The sequence below is a fragment of the Triticum urartu genome, chromosome 2A (assembly GCF_056163025.1).
Source record: "Triticum urartu cultivar PI428250 chromosome 2A, HENAU_Tu73, whole genome shotgun sequence".
Taxonomy (NCBI): domain Eukaryota; kingdom Viridiplantae; phylum Streptophyta; class Magnoliopsida; order Poales; family Poaceae; genus Triticum; species Triticum urartu.
In genome coordinates, this window is record NC_141874.1 from 726,016,123 (window position 1) to 726,036,309 (window position 20,187).

Consider the following 20,187-nt stretch of genomic DNA (forward strand, 5'->3'; position numbering starts at 1 on the left):
AGGGCCACCGAAAATGCACACCCAAAACCCTTATCTTTGGAGATTGGAAGGCCGAATCTAGGGGGCCCCGTATACCTATCAAACCTCGTCGGAGCAAACACGCCATCGCGGAGTTTGTCGGAATCCGCCCTAAACTCGCCGGAATTCATCACCGCACACCGGAAAAGGCCGCTAGACGCCGCAATCGATCGCCGCCGGTTCGAATTGGATGAGCTCGACATCGTCGTGGCCTCCCATTACCTCAGCATGGCCGCCGGAATCCTCCCGGCGCGGCTGGCAATAGAGCAAGGCGCGGACGGCGGAGGCGACGGGGCGGGGCCGGCGAGGCCGGGCGCGCTCGACGGGGTGGGGCGCGGCCGGCTGGGGGAAGGGGCGGCAGCGGCCGGACTAGAGGAAGGAGCTCTTTATCCTTGTTTTACAGTGTTTATTTGGCCGTAGCTAAAATGAACTATTAAAACGCATTTTTTTGACTCGTATCTCAGTTTTACAGTTTGCGATTTTAAGGGGTTTGCTAGAGATGCTCTTAGGCGAATATTCATTTATGAGCTCAGGTTTATCTCCTTTTGGTGAACAGTAAAATAAAAAATAAAAAAAATCTGAATGTATTTGAAATGGAAGATGCTCGAGTGCATGATGTCTGTGTCAAATTTCATCGTGTTCGGATATCTAAGAAGCTCCAAACAGTACGTGAACAGCAAACTTTCTCACATACCACACTTTTTTTCTCTAAGAGCCATTCAGATGCTCAAACACCTTTTTTTGCTAAGAACTACACAGATGCCCAAACACCACCTAATTTGGCACGGACATTACGGACCCGAGCATCATCCATCCCAAAAAAAATTCAGATATTTTTAGAATTTCTCTAGTATTTTCCTAATTTTACTATTCACTCAAGGGAGCAGATGAGCTCAGGAGCTGAATTGATGTGTCTCGACATTGGCGTTTAATTTTGGATCCCAATATCTACCGAACGTCAGATTTCAGCCTAGCCCGAGCGAGTGAAACGTCATAGAAGAAATTTCACAAAATTGTTGGTGGCAATGTTGCTGCGATCACTAAAGAAATGCAAACAAAAAAAATAGCTTGTTGGATGCATTTAGGAAAAAAAGTTTTCAAATACACACAAATGTCATAGAAGAAATTTCACAAAATGACATGCATTAGAACTAAATCTGCCATATCATGAAACAAAACTAGAAAATTTAACAAATTATTGTGCGAAAGCATCAGCTAAGGATTGAAATTTTTTGTTGGTACCTTACTAAGGTGACTGATATTGATGTTTTTGTACAATAATTGTTTTCAGTTGTGCAACCCATAGTTGCATGTTGCGCAACCCAATTTCTTAAGTTGTGCAACCAATTGTATGTTACCATGGCAATTATCGGGCCAACTACCCATGGGATGTTCAAAATAAATTTTCCCCCATGATGTACAAAAAGGAATTTACCATGGTTTATGATATAAAAAAATTGTACATATAAAGGAATTTATCATGGTGTTACAACAACAATTGCTATGTCCGAAAAAATTGATAAAAGTTGCCATGGTAATAACGGAAATAATTTGCTACCCATGGTGGTATCTACACATGGCCCCAGTTTTTATCTCCAATTATTTTGGTAAATTATTTTGTACCATGAGAAATAACTTTATAACAAGTATATCGTGACTTTGGACCAGTCAGGGAAGCAAAAATGCACTTGTGCCGAAAAAGGCAAGCAAAAAGACCGAGAGAAGTAAGAAAACGCCATTTCTACACACGAAAAGGAACTTGTGTCAAAAAGATAATAAAAAAGACAAAGAGAAGTGAGAAAAAGTCATTTCTATACAACAAAAATGCACTAGTGCCAGTGCCATAAGAAACCCGACACCTCATATGTAAAAAAGGCATTTATGCCAATGGGTGTGTAGTTGCCACCATGCTTACGTAGCTACTACTTATGCCAAAGGGTAATAATTGACATGGTTTTTAAATTAAAATTTGAATTGGTCCAAAATATGTAAATTTCCCTTGTAAATATAAAATTACCATCTTTCTGAAAATTTGCCCAGTCCATAAACTATTTTTTCCATGGTGCATAAACTAAATTTGCTATGGTCCACTAGCTAAATTTTCCTTGATCACATATAAAAGAAACTTTGCTATGTTACAAAAAAGAAAGAAATTTACCATGGTCTGTAAAGTAAAATAGCCATGATGCATAAAATTGCCATGGTCCCATAAAAAGTAATATTTTGGCCATATAGCAAAGAAGGAAATTTGCCATGATCTAAAATAAAAACATAATTGTCGATTGCCACGTAGAATTAAAATGGCACATTGCATAAGAAACCATGTGGCTTTGTGCTAGAAGAACACATTAATGGATAAAAAATGTGTGCAAGTTTGAGATGATGGCAAAAAATAGTGTAAATCTGCCATGATGCACATAAGATGCCATGATACAAAACCAATTACCATGATGCTAAAATGAAAAGGCATCAACTAAATTTTCATGTTCCAAATATAAAAGTTTTCATGGTAAGAATAGAAATTGCCATGCTCGCAGTAAATTTCCATCAACTATACACTAAATTTACCATGGTCCACTAGAGTAAATTTTGTCTTGATCAATAAGTAAAGTTTCCATGGTTTATAAAAGCAAAATTGTCATGTTCACATATAAGATATTTTTTCTCATATTGCAAAAGACAGAGAAATTTGGCATGGTCCATAATGTAAAATTGTCGTGATCCATAAACTATATTTGCCAAGATACATAAACAAAAATTGCCCATGGTCACATAAAAAGTAAAAAAATCATATTGCTAAGAAGGAAATTTTCCAAGATCTATGATAAAAAAATAATTGCAGAATTTTCTTTTGGACCTTTAAAGAAGTTTGGCTTACGAATATCTTACAACTTCAATTATTTTGGAACGAATGAAGTACATTTAGTTGACCGATTCAACGAACATAGCTCCTCGATCGGTGTTGCGCATACAGCTTTGTGACTAGTTAATCTAATCTTAGTCGGCTAGTTATTTGATCTGTACGAGTAGAAACTAGAAAGGGTAATAAAGTTCATTTCAGAATCAAATTGAGTAGGCGATATACGTCTACAACTGACGCTCGGAGAGACAATAAAGTAACAACTAACAAGAAGCTAGCAAGATTGCAAACATTAAACATTGAGAAAATAAAACTTCTAGTAACATCTTCTCATATTTTTAGGGCTCCAGATCAGTGGAGGGCTGGAGGAGGCTCAAGGCTAGCTTAGCAAACGTCGCTACTGCAATAAATTTCCATCAACTGTACACTAAATTTACCATGGTCCACTAGAGTAAATTTTGTCTTGATCAATAAAGTAAAGTTTCCATGGTTTATAAAAGCAAAATTGTCATGTTCACATATAAAATATTTTTTTCTCATATTGCAAAAGCGAGAGAAATTTGGCATGGTCCATAATGTAAAATTGTCGTGATCCATAAACTATATTTGCCAAGATACATAAACAAAAATTGCCCATGGTCACATAAAAAGTAAGAAAAAAATCATATTGCTAAGAAGGAAATTTTCCATGATCTATGATAAAAAAATAATTGTTGATTGCCATGTAGAATGAAAATGCCACGTTGCGACGGAACCACTTGGCTTAGTGCTGGAAGAAAACATTAATGGACAAAAAAAATGTGTGCAAGTGTGACATGATGGCACACACAAGATGCCTGCCATGATGTTTAGAAGAAGGCATTAATGATGAAAAATCTTTAAAAATTTGCCATGATGAAAGTGTAAAATTACCTCATCAAATCAGTAAAAAGAAATCTGCCATTGCCTATAGAAGTTAATTTGCTATGGTTCCATAAAAGTGAATTTGCCATGGTTCATAAAGTGAATTTGCCATGCTCCATGAAATGAATTTGTCATGGTAAAACACTTGTATATTCCAATGAGGCTATGACGACACAATTTGCCAACCCCAATCTGATTGATTTGGTAAGCTACTGTCAAACATACAAACACATATCTCTACTCCTAAGGGAGCAGTTGGTAGTCTCGCTTTCAGGTTTTTTTTAGTCCCACCTCCCACGGTTTTTTTTCGTCCTAAAAAAATCTACGAAATTTCGTAGGTTAACCAGGGACAACTCCCACCTCCCAGGTTTTTTTTAGTTCCACCTCCCATGGTTTTTTTTTGGTACCTCGTCCCACCTCACACTAAGCCGCCACGAACCGCAAAAATCGCCTACCTTAGCCAAATCAACAAATCTCTCTCATTAATGCAATTTTCTTTAGGAAACAAATAATAGATTCTTTCCTACCTTAGCCAAATCAACGGATCTCTTCTATTAATGCAATTTGCTTTAGCAAACAAATAATAGATTCTTTCCTACCTTAGCCAAATCAACAGATCTCTCCCATTAATGCAATCTGCTTTAGTAAACAAATAATAGATTCTTTCCTACCTTAGCCAAATCTACGAAATCTCTCTCATTAATGAAATTTGCTTTAGGAAACAAATAATCTCTAATCTCTAATAATTTCTACTCCTAATGAAGCAGTTGGTAGTCTCCTCCCACCTTCCATGGTTTTTTTGGTACCTCCTCCCATCTTCGCTGGTTTTTTTTCGTAGATTTTTTTCGTCCCCTCTCCTCACTTCATCGGTTTATTTTCACGTCACCCTCTCACACAACGAAAGAAATCTAAACAGATCAGAACTTTTCATACTGGCGCAAGTTATTTAGTAATGTAGAATCAATCACGAACAATCTCTAAAGATCAAATCTAAATTAATTAACCTTACCTTAAATCACTCAATTACATTAATTAGAAAACAAATAATTGATTTTCAAAAAATCGCTCAATCACGTAAACCTTACCTTAACTCACGGATGGTAATCAATCTCCAAACAAAGGAAACAATACATCAAGGGAGCAGTAAATAAACTCCCTTTCTTATGACATGTATATGACCTTTCCTTCCCTCTACGTTGTCGAGCGTTCTTGATTCTCGAGGCCGATGCTTGGGCTGCGTCACTGGGTCGCGACGGTGCTGGAGGACGAGGACAGCGAAGCCGGGTGCCGCGGCACCGCGTTGGCCGCGGCCGGTGAAGGGGGCAAAGAAGGGCGGCTTCCCTGGCCCTGGCCATGGCTGTGACCCTGGGAGTTGGTGCGGTGGAAGTGGCACTTGAAGGACACGGCGTGGGTGGCCGACGCGCAGACGCGCTTGGAAGCGGGCCCGTGGCCCGTGCCGGACGGCGCCGACGCCGACCCGGGCCACCTCCTCCGCGTATTCTTGGAGCTGTGGCTGGCCGATTTACATGAAATTAATTCCCTCAGTTGTGGTGGCAAATATAATACACATAATCCATATTGTTATGTACTAGCGTGTGTGTGTGAAATAGATGGATTATGGTCCCGTACCTAATAAGATGGATGTGTGTGTGTGTTAGAGAGAGAGAGAGGGAGAGGGGGAGAGAGTGAGGAAGAGGGAGGCAGAGAGTGTGTGTGAGGAATTGATGGTAAAAAAAAGGTCGCCAATGTCACTTGATATATATGAGAATATTAATATTGAACTTTTAAAGTTAATGTGGCCCCGTTGCAACGCACGGGTGTTCTTCTAGTAAATATAAAAAGTTGACCATGACAACACATACAAATTTTTTTATTGAAAAAGGAAAAAAATCCCAGAGACATCATGGTAAAATTGCCATGAGAACAAAATATGTTATGTTGCAGTAAGGGAAAAATATACTTTGGCATGGCCAGCAGAAAGTTGGAGACATGTCAAATTATAAAGCATAAGGGCATCTCCAATGACAACCCATAAATTTCCTCCTGCATCCATCCGCGGACAAGGGACCAGTCCGTGGACACGGATGTGGGAGGCCGCCATTCAATGCTATCTTTTATATGTCCGCTTGTAAAGGGCAATTTCATATTCAAATTTACTCCGACCCAGTCACACCGCCGCTAGACCGCATGCCCGATCACAACAAAAAAAGAGGCAAGTGTGCTTAGTGTTTACATGCCCGAATTCAAAAGAATATCAATCTGACAGTCCGTGCAATTTTTTGCCCTACCGGAGTGACAATTCCAGCCATCTGCTCCCCGATGAAGATGTTGTCGCCGTCGCGTAGGCAGCCTCCACCTCGGCGTCCGCCTCTGCCGCATCCTCATTCTCCGCCTTCGTCAACTGATCTTTCTGCCGTTGCAACATCTGGCAGCGAACGGATTGCAAGGTTATTCTTGCGTCGGCATCCAAAGAGTCCACATTCAAGGTCAACATCTTGGTGTCCTCCGCATTGGTGGTATCTTTAACTTCTTTTCCTTGAGCACGATCTTTGCGGATTTTCATATTATTTGATGTCATAGACCTTTGCAGATTTTCCTTTGGACCTTTAAAGAAGTTTGGCTTACGAATATCTTACAACTTCAATTATTTTGGAATGAATGAAGTACATTTAGTTGACCGATTCAACGAACATAGCTCCTCGATCGGTGTTGCGCATACAGCTTTGTGACTAGTTAATCTAATCTTAGTCGGCTAGTTATTTGATCTGTATGAGTAGAAACTAGAAAGGGTAATAAAGTTCATTTCAGAATCAAATTGAGTAGGCGATATACGTCTACAACTGACGTTCGAAGAGACAATAAAGTAACAACTAACAAGAAGCTAGCAAGATTGCAAACATTAAACATTGAGAAAATAAAACTTCTAGTAACATCTTCTCATATTTTTAGGGCTCCAGATCAGTGGAGGGCTGGAGGAGGCTCAAGGCTAGCTTAGCAAACGCCCTTACTGCTTTAAGGGAGAAGCGTGCTGCTCAGTGCTTCACGTGTCTCGAATGCAGCTCTAACGATCTTCAGAACCTGTTGAGACAGCACAAGAAAACCAGTGAGAACTTCAGAACTTCTAATATATGCTCAACTCCCTCCGTAGCATCCATGCATTGTTTACCGGCAATGGAAAAAGATAATACCTGGGTTTTGTTGAGCGTGAGTTCTTTCTCCACAAGCTTATTCTTCGGAATGTTGGATGCGTGCAGGAGCTGGATGGTGTTGGTCAAGGATAACGGCATAATCTGGAGATCGTTGGTCACCATGAAGTTTATTGGGGTACCTTTGATGTAGCCTCTAACACCAGTATCATCATGGGATCTGGGATTCATCTCCAAATAACGACGTGCAAAGATTCGTCTACCAGCCAATTCTTCTACCTGCAGTACATTGCTGCTGCACCCAAAGAAAGGCGCTACCTTTGGGGTCAGCAGTACGCCTTGACATTCTTCTTTCACACTTCCAGCTACACTCCTGTAAAGATTACCCATGCATCCCTTCTGGGGCAAGTGACTAAAAGTCTTCATGATAGTTCCAACGGGAATGCAGAGGAGTCCAAAGGCAAGATCGACGAAATCTTGCCCAACCTCAGCGTACAGCACTGATGAGTTATCCTTGGTCTGCACAAGCCTCGCCTTGATGGCTTTGAAGTTGGGATCAGTGGCCTCAGCTGCCTGTTCTGCCAACAGATTCTCAGGAAGCTTACAAAGATATGTACCATTCGGCGCAATAGCAACATTGAAATACAGTCCAGTTAAAGGCTGCTTTGTCAGCATTGCTCTCCGGAGCAACCTAGTCATCTGGAAGAAATTCAATGCAACTAGGTATATATTAGTAGTACTAACTTACAGCAGTACAAATAATTTCTCCAATGTGATGATGTGCACGGGTACGTAGAGAGACATACCATGGCAGAATTGAGTTGGAGCACCTTCTCCTCGATGTTCCCATTTCCTGGGATCCCAAATTGGTCCATCAGAGAAAACATAACCCTTGTGGATGCAAGAGAAACTTGGAGATCATCTGTTATGATGAACTTGGAGTCACTGATGACAAAACCCCCATCCACATTACTGTCTCCAAGAGCAGCACGGCGATTTATGTCTTCCCATTCCCCGGCGTACTCGACAACATTTCTACATCTGCAAACAGCATAAGAGGCGGAGCTATACCAGGGATAGTGGCACTCTGCATTTTTGCAGTGATACACGGGGTTACTGTCGTCAACTTTCACTTGAAGCCGGTGGCAGTAGGCTGCTGCTGCATTGACCGGCGCAAGAAGCATCGCCTTGCACGGCTTGGCTTGGAAGTGGCCTTCACCGAGACACTCCACGCTCTTGTACAGCTTGTCGAGGCATCCTACATGAGACTGCTTGTCGAAGAGACGGACGATGGTGCCGAGAGGCAGGGTGAGGAAGCTGAAGAGGACGTCGACGAACTCCTTGTCGGACTCCGCAAACAGCACCCTTCTCTTCGCCTTGTCGATGAACAGCTTCACGGCGACGGTAGGTCCGCCGTCGCTCGACATGCTCGACGAGGACATGTTCGTGGGTGTGGTGTGGTGACCTCTAGTTGCTGAGGAAGAGGAACTGTGGTGAGGAAGAAGACGAGTTGAGGTGCTGCATATACCAATGGCTTCGCCGCGGTGCCCAGTATTGATAACGGCAGCGTCAGTCAATTAATGGTTGGGGTGGAATATGAAGGGGCTAGGCTTTACATTTCCCAGAAGGAAGATGTTAAAAGCCTCATTGAATTACTGCTCATCGGAAGTTGCAGCGGCATGGCACGGATGGTGAGGACTGTGACCAATTGGCACGCGCGCATGGCTTGCTGCATGCGCCTGCGAGGTCCCCAACCTTGGAGGTCATGGCTAGCTTGTACAGAATAGCTGGCGTTGGCGTTTGACGCTTTTTTTTTTACCTCCACGCCTCCCACATTTCAATGTCTTCTAGAGAATCTACAACCACAACTCGCAAAATCCGTCTCCAAACGCGTCCGGACGCGTCAGTGGATAGTGACCGATCAACAACAAAAAACATTTTCATGACCGGATACCTCATTTGCAAACCATCAAATCCATTCAACGTAAAACTACTATAAATTCTCGCCGGACCATCTTTGTTCTGTCCGTGCCCATGTTCGACGGCCGGCTATGCCTCTCAGAGCGTTGGTACGGTCACCGGCAAGGTAGAGTAGGACATGGCACACACACCGGCTTACGGACTACAGGCGCCGCCGTCTCCCATATGCCCTACTCTTCCTCGTCGGAGACCATGTCTTGCACGTCGTCGGTGGATGTGAGGTCAACGATGGATCCATTGAGGTTGGAGCCGGCCACGTCCACCACGACGCGATTGCGGCGCCAAGGGTTGCCCGACACCATACGAGGCGCCGGAGAGTGCTACTCAGCCTCGTCGGGTTCTGCCGCGCTCGCTGCCTCGCACGCCAGGCATGTCATGCCATATTTGCCTTCGACTTGAAGTGGTTGTGCATCTCCAACTCAGAGCGCCAATGAAGGGGTTGCGCATCCGCCACAACTTTCGGACACCAGACGGATTGCACCGCCTCCGGCGAGCAGCCGCGACTACCCCTGGTTTCCGACTGACACAATGGATTCCCGTTGGATGGAGTCCGAGCATTTGTCTATTGGGTGGACTCCTCCCGGGAGCGGCAGAGTGCAAGACGGACGCCATCTCCTCCTCGGGGCCACGTGGGATGAGGTCCGGGTCAACAGATCATGATGTGTAGGACTCGGATCCGCTGCCCGCCATGCGGGAGAAGGTCGGAGATCGCTGGACGGGAGCACACTAGTAGAAAACGGCCCATTTGTCCCAGTTCGTAAGGACCCTTTGTCCCGGTTCCTGAATCGGGACTAAAGGGTCGTTACTAATGCCTTGTCCCTTTAGTCTCGGTTCAGTCCAGAACCGGGACAGATGGGCCTCCACGTGGCCTGTGCGGCGAGCCCAGGCAGGAGGGCCTTTAGTCCCGGTTGGTGGCACCAACCGGAAGCAATAGGCATCCACGCGTCAGCATTTCTGTGGCTGGGGGTTTTGTTTTTTTTTGAAGGGGGGGGGGGTTGGGGGTTTTGGGGGGTTAATTTAGGTGTTTCATATATTGTGTTACCTAGCTAATTAATAGAGAGAAGTGTCCTCTCTTATGTCCGTCCTTGGTCGATGCTACGTACTATACATACGTATATGGAGAGGACTAGACACGCTAACTAGCTAGTAAGCAAACGAAGGAAACAGAAGATCATCATGAACATGTATGCATACAGAGAGAAGTGATATCGACCACCTCTCCTTCTCCGAGAGATTGGTCGAACAACAAGTTCTCGTATATCTATCCGACACTACCGGCTACATATATACAATAATTATCTCTTACAAATATAATCTCCTATCATACGGACGCATGGTCCACATAGTATTCTCCGTCTTCAGCGATCACGTGGTCAAGAAAGAATGCCGCCAATTCCTCTTGAATTGCTCGCATGCGATCTGGTGCTAGGAGTTCATCCCGCATCCGAAACATCTAATTTGAAGAAGGGGGTCAATACATATATATATGAATGAATGAAACTCAACACAAATGATGGTAATAAAATAAAATTGTGAATATTATTATTTACGCACTTCATATTGTTCGTCAGAGTAGCCCCGCTCACACGTCGTGTGGCGGATGGACTCGCAAACGTAGTATCCACATAAATCATTCCCTTGTTACTGCCACAACCACTCTACAAGAAATAGAGGTCAATCAAACTGATAAGCAAGAATGCCAAATGGTATTGATGAAACTAGCGCTTGAATCACTAGGATATGCGCGGAACATGCTACTATAGTACTTACTTTCGGGTGTCTAAATTCCAGCTTCTTCGGCAGTCCCGGAGCTTTTTTGGTGATTTTTCTCCAAACCCTGCCAGACAAAGAAAACAATTACTTGATATCAGAAATGAACAAAGTTGCTGATATGGTGGATAATGATCGATTTAACTTACTTCTCGAGCATTTGAGTCATGTCCGCATACTCCTGGGGATCTTTTCGTTTAGAGTCCAAGACAGTTACTACTCCCTGCTCAAGCTTAATCTCTAGGAGAATATAGTGGAACCTGCGCACGCATGCATAACTCATCAATTACATTACTATAACCTTGACTAATATATAAGGGAAACCGAATATGCACAAGACAGTAACACTCACTTGAAGTTGTAAGGAAAGAGTATTATATCTTTGTTTTCATTTATTACCAAGGACCGCAGCAAGTTGGCCTCGGTATCTGCGGCATGAAATTTAACCTCGGTTGCATCTATGAGATTTGTGTTAATGAACCCAATATCACCGACTTGTCTTTTCTTCAATTCGACGATCTTCAATCTGCATAATATAGTGAGGATAATTAAATATAAATACATGCAATGAAAGAGCTGAGCTATATAGAGAGACTTAATGACAGAAGTATTACTACTTACAGACAGTAGCAGGTGACCGTTGCTTTATCGAGGGCCAATTGATTGAAAAACTGAAAGAACTCCTCAAATGGAACAGGCAACAGTTCAATTCCAACGAGGTCATGCTCCTTTTTAACTCTCACATACAAATTATTCCTCCCCCCAGACTCTCTGCAGATTTTCATGTACCAATCATGCAATCTTCACATCATCGTTGTTAGAGATCTTTCATCTTTGACGAGAGGCTTCCCGTACTCGTATCTATCTATCCGCACCTCTAAGAAATCATAATGTACATCGTCGGGCAGGTAATCTCCGAGATTGCTATAACCGGGCACCATCCTCGGATCATTAGAGACGATGTCGCTAGGCACCTTGAGCGGGGGGCACGATTGCTTCGCTTGTTCGCCGAGCTGGGCAATTTGTTTCCCAGCTCGTCGTTCTTTCATCCTTTGATCACTGACAGTACTTCCCGACCGGTCCGCTTCGGCAAATGTCTTTCCAATAATGCGCTCATAGTTGCCTTTCGGCGGAGACTTGGGTGGTTTTATCAGGGCAGCCAGAGTGCGCTTCGCTTTCACCGGATCTACCTTCTCCTCCGGAGGTGGATGTCTCTGTGCTTTCAACCCTTGAAACCAGTCCTTCACTTTGGTTCGCGCGATCTTCGCGTTCCCCACCGGGGTCATCTCGTATGGTAACTTCTCTGGAGTCTTCAGAGAAGGACCGAATCTGTATGTCCTCCTGCCTCTGGCTGTACTGCTAGACGCCGGCAGAGCAGACGGAGCGGCTGTCTTCTTACGAGGCGAAGGAGAAGGACTACGACGCGCCGGAGCAGCCGGAGCGGCTGCGGGTCTCTTCCGCCCTTGTCGACGAGGCGGAGAAGGAGGAGGCTGGCTGCTCGGGTGCGCTGGCGCAGGCGGAGAAGGAGGCGGAGTGCCGCCACGCGCCGGAGAAGGAGCCTGAGTGCCCTAATCGTCACTCGCCGGAGGAGGAGGCGGTGGAGGAGGCGGAGTGCCCTGACTCGTCGGAGGAGGAGGAGGAGGCGGAGGCGTCCAGTTCGGAAGGTTGATGAGCTCCTTCCGCCATAGGCATGGAGTCTTCAGAGCAGAACCCAGCCGAGTCTCCCCTTCACCGGTAGGGTGGTCAAGCTGGAGGTCCTCAAATCCCTCCGTTATTTCATCCACCATCACCCTAGCATATCCTTCTGGAATCGGTCGGCAGTGAAAAGTTGTGCCGGGTTTAGTAGGAAAAACAGAACCAACAGCCGCCTTGACCTTCATATTAATCCATTGCATCATAAGGTGGCAATTTTGAGACTCCGTGATAGCATCCATGGGATAGCTGGCAGGAGCCGTCAAGACATGCTCCGGCTGAAGCAGCTCGGTGGAAGCCATGCTGCTTCTCCGCTGAGATGGCGGGGTAGCTTCGGGGGAAGCTTCGGCAGTTCGTTTGCTGCGATTTGCTTCTCGTTCCTCTATCGCTTGTACCCTTGCGTGCAGCGCCTGCAGTTGGGTCTGCTCCACTTTCTTCCTCCTCTTGTGGCATTTATAACCGCCTGCGTCCGAAAACCCAGCCTTCCATGGAACGGAGCCTGGCATGCCTCGTGTCCGTCCAGGGTGTCGTGGTTCTAACTCTAACAGTGATGTAGGGGGTGAGTATGGAGAGGCTAGATCCTAGCTATTGGGAAGTTGTTACACGCGAGGTTTACGAGTTCAGGCCCTTCTCGGAGGAAGTAATAGCCCTACATCTCAGAGCCTGGAGGCGGTCGACTGGATTATGCGTGTATGGATTACAGGGGTGCGAACCCTCCTTACTGAGGAGGGGGGTGGCTTATATAGAGTTCGCCGGCTCGCTCCTGCCCCCAGTAATGCAGGGTTTAAGGTACATTTAAGGTCGGGCGTTACTGGTAACGCCCCTAATAAAGAGCTATAATGACCATAAAGACTACTTAACAGCTGACCATTTGCCTGCGGAGTGACTATAGATCTCCCGGCGGTCGAGTGGTTGGCTTCATGGTCGAGTGATAGCTTCTTGGTCGAGTGTCTTGAACCTGTCGAGTGGGATGCCTTCAAGTCGATTGAAAGGTGATTTCTCCTAGGGGTGTCCTAGAGTAGGACTCTTCGGTCAGGTCCGTGTCCCTACCCTAGGTACATGTCTTCATCATTAGCCCCCGAATGGATCGAGGTTAGAGTGGGGAAAGAGTTGGAGATCTTTCCGACTGGTTCTTCGGGCTATGTGAGCGCCTCGTTTTGGGACAATCGTCACGGATGACGTTGCCAACCTTTTCCAGTCGCCTTGATCCATTCCAGGCCTTCCGTCGAGTGAATTTCTTTGTTTGTGCCATACCGAGTGCCGGCGCGATCGGGGTCTTCTGTTTTTTAGCAAGTTGTTCTGCGGCCCGCGGATGTCGCGGGATTTGGATTTTGGGAAGCGCGCGAGACGGGAGCAGCCGCAGTAATCGGAAGCGATAAAGCGGAAGTTCCTCGATCTCCGCGTCACCTTTTTCGCCACGTACTGCGCGCGCGTCTGTTGCGGGATTTGACTGGATCGCCTAGGCCTACCGGTCAGCCACTCGGGAGCGGCCCCTTATAAGTTGCCGGCTCGGGGTTTCCAAGTCGTGCGCTCTCTTCTCCTTCCTTCTTCCTCTCTCCCTTTGCCAGTCTTTCTGCTACCTCTGCTCTCACCCTAGCACCGCGAGCCCATGCGAGATCTCTCCGGCGACGATGGTGAAGGGCAAGACCACCGCTTTGGAGCGCGCGAAGAAGGCGGCGGCGGCGGGGAAAGGGAAGAGATCTGCTCGGGGCGGATCCTCCTCCAGGACCGCTCTGCCCAAAGGTTGGATCCAGGGCGACTGGATGCCCTCGGTGCTCCGGCAAGAGGATCTTGACGACATGGTCGAGGGGGGAGCCATTCCCCACGAAGCTGCGTGTCTTCCGGAGGGAGAGATCGAACCTCAACCCTGTGACGGTGAGTGCGTGCTCCTAGCCACCCACATCGACCGAGGGTTTTCTCTGCCGCCCCATCCTTTCTTCCGGAGTTTCTTGAATTTCTTCGGAGCGCGGCTCCATCACTTTACCCCCAACTCCATAGTCTATCTTGCCGCGTTCATTTCCATGTGCGAGGCCTTCCTGGGTTGCCGTCCGCATTGGGGGCTTTTCAAGCATATTTTTACTTGCCGCTCTCAGTCGGTTAAAAAGGCCAAGTCGAGTGATGAAAAGACGCAAGTGATCCATCTGTGCGGGGGCCTGGCGATCCAGACGAGGGGGAAGAGCTGTTTTCCCTCTATCACCTTCCCGGAGTCGGTTCGCGGCTGGCAGTCGACCTGGTTCTACTGCCAGGACCAGGCGACCCCCGGACAGTCGACTGGTCTTCTTCCTTTTTCCCTCGACCGAGCCGAGAAGCCTGTCTCTCTGAAAGTCACGCCGGAGGAAAGGGCCCATGTCAAGGTGTTGGCGGGTCGAGTGGTTGAGCTTGTCCGTGAGGGGGTGACTGGGATGGACCTGTTAGAGCTCTTTCTCCAGAGGCGCATTCAACCGCTCCAGGCGCGAGACCACCCGATGTGGCTGTATTCTGGCCTTGACGACACCACTCGGATCCACCCGGAGGAGGTCACCGATGAGATGCTGGAGGGGTGGCTGTCAAGTATCACGGGGAACAAAGACAACCCCCGAGGAGCCAGAAGGGTAATTCCACTCGACAACTCATATGAAGTGGACCAGGTATGTCTTTGTGTCGGATATTTGGCCTTCTGTATTGGTCTTCTTTGGATAAGTCGATTGACTTTTGTCCTGTCTGTTGTCTTCCAGGCGACCATTGAGATGTACTCGACACCCAACGGGGCACAAGGGTCGACTGAGGAAGGTGAGGGGAGCGGAGGCGAGAGCGGGGACGACCAGGGCGAGTGGGAGTCCGACGGTGAGGGAGACGAAGGCGACGACATCTTCTCCAGCGAAGAGGAGGAGGAGGCTGAGCCCTCCCGCCCGGAGGGGCGGTCCAAGCTCACCCACGATCCAGCGCGGGAACGTGACAAGGCGACTGCTCCTGTTGGGCAGTCGTCGAAACGCCCTCGGACTTCTTCTCCTCCGCCGACCGGGAAGGCTCCTAAGCACCCACGAGTGACGCCATCCAAGCCGCCCAAGGCCTTGCCCAAGATGAAGATAGCTGTTCCCACCATTTCTGGGTAACAACACTTGCTTTCCTTTGTCGACTGTGGACGGATCCTTGGTCGATTCACTGAGCCAATTGACCAACTTTCGAGATTTGCAGTGGTGCAACTTCTGAGGTCTCCGCCAGGAATGACGACCACGAGATGGAGGACGCTGTCACCTCCAACCCTGGTACGATCACTGACGTTCCTGCTTTTGAGTCAACTGAAACTTTATCGCGATTGAATGTTTTCCTTGCAGCTCCTCCTCATGTTATTGACCTCCCGGACGACGACGACGACGACGATGGACCACTGAGGGTGAAGAGGAAGAAGAAGGCGTTGGCTGGCAAGACTCCGCAATCCACTCTGGCGCCTGAGGCCGCAGTTCGAGACAATGGCGAACCCACTCGGGCTTCCGTGACTTTCGCTGTTCCTCTGACGAGTGTGCGGCCTTCAGCGTCGACTGCGGATCCGTCTTCGCTTTTTGCTGCGTACCCCGTCCCTGAGGACCAAGCGGCTGCTGCGAAGGAGGCTGTACGCTAGGCTGGAGTCATGATGGAATAGGTGAAAGTGGCTCGGGAGGCTTGCCAGGCGGCATATGACGCGAGCTCGGCTCTTCAAAGTAATGTCCAGGTCAGTCGACTTCAACACTTGGTCTGTTTCGATATGTCCTTTGAAGATTCTCTTTTCCGAAGGTCTTTAAGTTTGTACACCCACTGGGTGTGTTTGCCAATTCTTGGACGAGTGGGGGCACGCTAAGTGCACCCACTGGGTGTAGTCCCCGAGACTACGGTGGACTGCTGGCGGTCGACTGTAGTCTTTAAATTGAGTCGTTGTAGTTGAATTTCTTCGCTCTGTCTGATCGGGTCATGTCGAATGGAACGGAATCCTGTCGACTGCGGGCAGTCGACGTCTTTCTCTCTTTTTTTTACTGTGGGGGCACGCTGAGTGCACCCACTGGGTGTAGCCCCCGAGGCTACTGTCGAATGTTTTGCTTCGGCTGTAGTCTTAGAAACTCTGTTATTGTCTCTTAACTTCTCGGAAGCAGCTTGTCTTGGACTCGACTTCAGGGATCGGTCGAGTGGGATAGGAACCGGTGGGGGCACGCTGAGTGCACCTACTGGGTGTAGTCCCCGAGACTATGGTAGACTGCTGGCAGTCGACCGTAGTCTTAGTATTTACTGCCTTTGTTGCTTTTTCCTTTTTACTGAAATTGTAACTCCTCCTCTTTGACTTCAGAAATCTTGTGATCTTGGAACCCGCTTGGCTGACTTGGAGAAGCAGCAAATTCAAATGAACCTTGATCTGGAGCTGGCCAGGACAGAACTGCAGACGGTCAGAGACGGCGCCGCAGGTAAGACGCCTTTGTCGACTGGTTAGTTTTTAGGCTTGAGTATCTTTTCGCTTTCTCCGACTCAATCATCATTTTTTGCAGAAAAACTGAAAGAAGCTCTGGCGAAGAAGGATCAGGACTTGGCTGCTGCCCGTAAGGAGGCTGATGACAAGACCGCTCTGGCCGCACAGAAGCTAGCTTCGGTCGAACACTTAGAACAAGAGAATACCAAGCTCAAGACCGCTCTGAATGAAGTCAACAGGGAGTGTTCACGTTGGAAGAAGGAGAACCTCACCCTAAGCGAGAAGCTGGAAGGCCTCGCTCGCGGGAGAAACGACCTGGAGAGCTACTTGGGGAGCCTCGCCAAGAAGTTGTACCTTAAGCTTGAAGGTGCGCATTCAGTTCCGACTGGTTTTTGAGTCGACTCATTCTGTGAAAATTGTCTTATCCTTGAATCTTGTATGCAGAGCTTTGCCAGAATTTTGAAGAGGAGACCAGTCGAGTGGAGCCGAGCTTGGACCCTGTTAACTCTCTTGTGAAGGACGAGGCCGCAATGAACGTGCTCCATCTGGAGTCTCGTGTTGACGGTGTCGTGGATTACTTGGCTCGACTGAAGGTTGCCATGACGCGGATCGACCCGACACTTTGGCCGGAATCTACGCTCCAGAATGATCTCGAGTCTCTGATGACTCGACTCAATGGAATCTCTGACCGGGTGCAGGAGTGGAAGAAGTCTTCAGCTCGGTGTGGCGCTGACGTGGCTCTGTCCCTGGTCCACGTCCATTGTAAGGAGGTGCGGGAGGAGAAGCTGGCCGCCATCCAAGTCGCCAACACGAGGAAGCACAACTTCCAGGACTTCATGGAGACATTTATTGCTGCTGCTACCCGCATCGCAGATGGGATCGACTTGGATGAGTTCGTGGCCCCTGCCAGTCCTCCTCCTCCTGAGGAATGAAAAAACTTGCCTCGGAATGCCGAGTGTATTTTGTAAACCGTTAAACTCTGCCTTAAATTTGCCTCGGAATGCCGAGTGGAAGTGTAACAGTTAAACTCTGCCAAGCCGGGGGCTCGAGTACTTTGACCTGAGGTTTCTAGGACCTTTTAGGCTTTATCCGTAATTGATTTGTCGTTGAATCTCTTTGTGGACGACCCGTCGAGTGGGATTTGATCTTCACTCGAAATAACTTTGTGTCTGTGGTGCAGCTCCGAAGGAGAAGGTGGCAGTCGACCTGCCTCTCGTCGTCCTTGGGACATGAGAAGTGTTTCATACTTAGGCGAGCGCTGGGCTGCAGCTAAGCCTCCGAGCGGGAGGTTTGCTCTCGCTCGGTAGGATTTTAAACTTAGGCGAGTGCTGACTGCAGCTAAGTCTCTTCGTAGGAGAGCTTAGGCGAGTACTGGATTGCAGCTAAGCCCCCGAGTGGGAGGTTTGCTCTCCACTCGGTAGGATTTTTCAAACTTAGGCGAGTGCTGACCGCAGCTAAGTCTCTTCGTAGGAGAGCTTAGGCGAGTACTCGACTGCAGCTAAGCCCCCGAGTGGGAGGTTTGCTCTCCATTTGGTAGGATTTTTCAAACTTAGGTGAGTGCTGACCGCAGCTAAGTCTCTTCGTAGGAGACCTTAGGCGAGTGCTGGACTGCAGCTAAGCCCCCGAGTGGGACGTTTGCTCTCCACTCGGTAGGATTTTTCAAACTTAGGCGAGTGCTGACCGCAGCTAAGTCCCTTCGTAGGAGACCTTAGGCGAGTGCTGGACTGCAGCTAAGCCCCCGAGTGGGAGGTTTTCTCTCCACTCGGTAGGATTTTTCAAACTTAGGCGAGTGCTGACCACAGCTAAGTCTCTTCGTAGGAGACCTTAGGCGAGTGCTGGACTGCAGCTAAGCCCCCGAGTGGGAGGTTTGCTCTCCACTTGGTAGGATTTTTTTAAAATTTGGCGAGCGCCGGACTGCAGCTAAGTCTCTAAATGAGAGAACTTAGGCGAGTGTTGGACTGCAGCTAAGCCCCCGAGTGGGAGGATCGCTCTCCACTCAGTAGGATTTTTCAAACTTAGGCGAGTGCTGACCGCAGCTAAGTCTCTTCGTAGGAGAGCTTAGGCGAGTACTGGACTGCAGCTAAGCCCCCGAGTGGGAGGTTTGCTCTCCACTCGGTAGGATTTTTCAAACTTAGGCGAGTGCTGACCGCAGCTAAGTCCCTTCGTAGGAGACCTTAGGCGAGTGCTGGACTGCAGCTAAGCCCCCGAGTGGGAGGTTTGCTCTCCACTCGGTAGGATTTTTCAAACTTAGGCGAGTGCTGACCGCAGCTAAGTCTCTTCGTAGGAGACCTTAGGCGAGTGCTGGACTGCAGCTAAGCCCCCGAGTGGGAGGATCGCTCTCCACTCGGTAGGATTTTTTCAAACTTAGGCGAGCGCCGGACTGCAGCTAAGTCTCTAAATGAGAGAACTTAGGCGAGTGTTGGACTGCAGCTAAGCCCCCGAGTGGGAGGTTCGCTCTCCACTCGGTAGGATTTTTCAAACTTAGGCGAGACGGATTCGCAGCTAAGTCACCCACTGGGGGATTTCGTATGTAAACAAAAGTGACAACAATTAATGGAACACTCTTGCCTTTGATAAAAACGAACTGCGGGAAATTTTCTTATTACATCTCGTCCAAGGTTGAGCTCAAGTGTAAAAGGGGCAGAGTAGTTCCGCATTCCAAGCTCGAGGCTCGTCGATCTGGCGATCAACATTGAAGAGGTGATACGCTCCATTGTGGAGGACTCTGGTGATGATGAAGGGACCTTCCTAAGTGGGAGCAAGCTTGTGTGGTTTCTGTTGATCCACTCGGAGGACCAAATCTCCTTCTTGGAAGGCTCGACTCTTCACATTCCGGGCGTGGAATCGACGCAAGTCTTGCTGATAAATGGTTGATCTGATCATGGCCATCTCCCTCTTTTCTTCGAGGAGGTCGACTACGTCTTGCCGGGCCTGTTCTGCTTCATCTTCGGTGTAAAGCTCGACTTGGGGCGCGTTGTGAAGAAGATCACTTGGCAGAACCGCTTCGGCTCCATAAACCAGAAAGAATGGAGTTGTTCCAGTCGACCGGTCAGGGGTGGTCCTCAATCCCCACAGAACTGACGGAAGCTCGTCGACCCAAGCACCTGCCGCGTGCTTGAGATCACGCATCAGCCGAGGTTTCAGTCCTTTAAGAATCAGACCATTTGCTCTTTCAGCTTGCCCATTCGACTGAGGATGCGCGACCGACGCGTAGTCGACTCGTGTGCCTTGAGAGGCGCAAAAAGCTCTAAACTGGTCCGAATCGAAGTTTGACCCATTGTCGGTGATGATGCTATGAGGGACTCCATATCTGAATGTTAGTCCTTTGACGAAACTGATAGCAGTGCCAGCATCGAGGTCGGTCGGGTGAATGTGGACTGTCTTCGTTTCACCAGTCGACTGAAAAG

General features: G+C 47.9%; 1 protein-coding gene across 1 annotated transcript; it reads right to left on the reverse strand.

The window, feature by feature from the left end:
* Window positions 1-6,574: 6,574 nt before the first annotated feature.
* On the reverse strand, window positions 6,575-8,492 carry LOC125538256 (uncharacterized). Its single transcript, XM_087540278.1, has 3 exons — window positions 7,734-8,492; window positions 6,970-7,626; window positions 6,575-6,859 (listed from the first exon to the last, which is right to left on the reverse strand). Exons 1-3 carry the CDS (start codon window positions 8,367-8,369, stop codon window positions 6,794-6,796), a joined length of 1,359 nt encoding a protein of 452 aa, XP_087396404.1. The 5' UTR covers window positions 8,370-8,492; the 3' UTR covers window positions 6,575-6,793.
* Window positions 8,493-20,187: the final 11,695 nt, after the last annotated feature.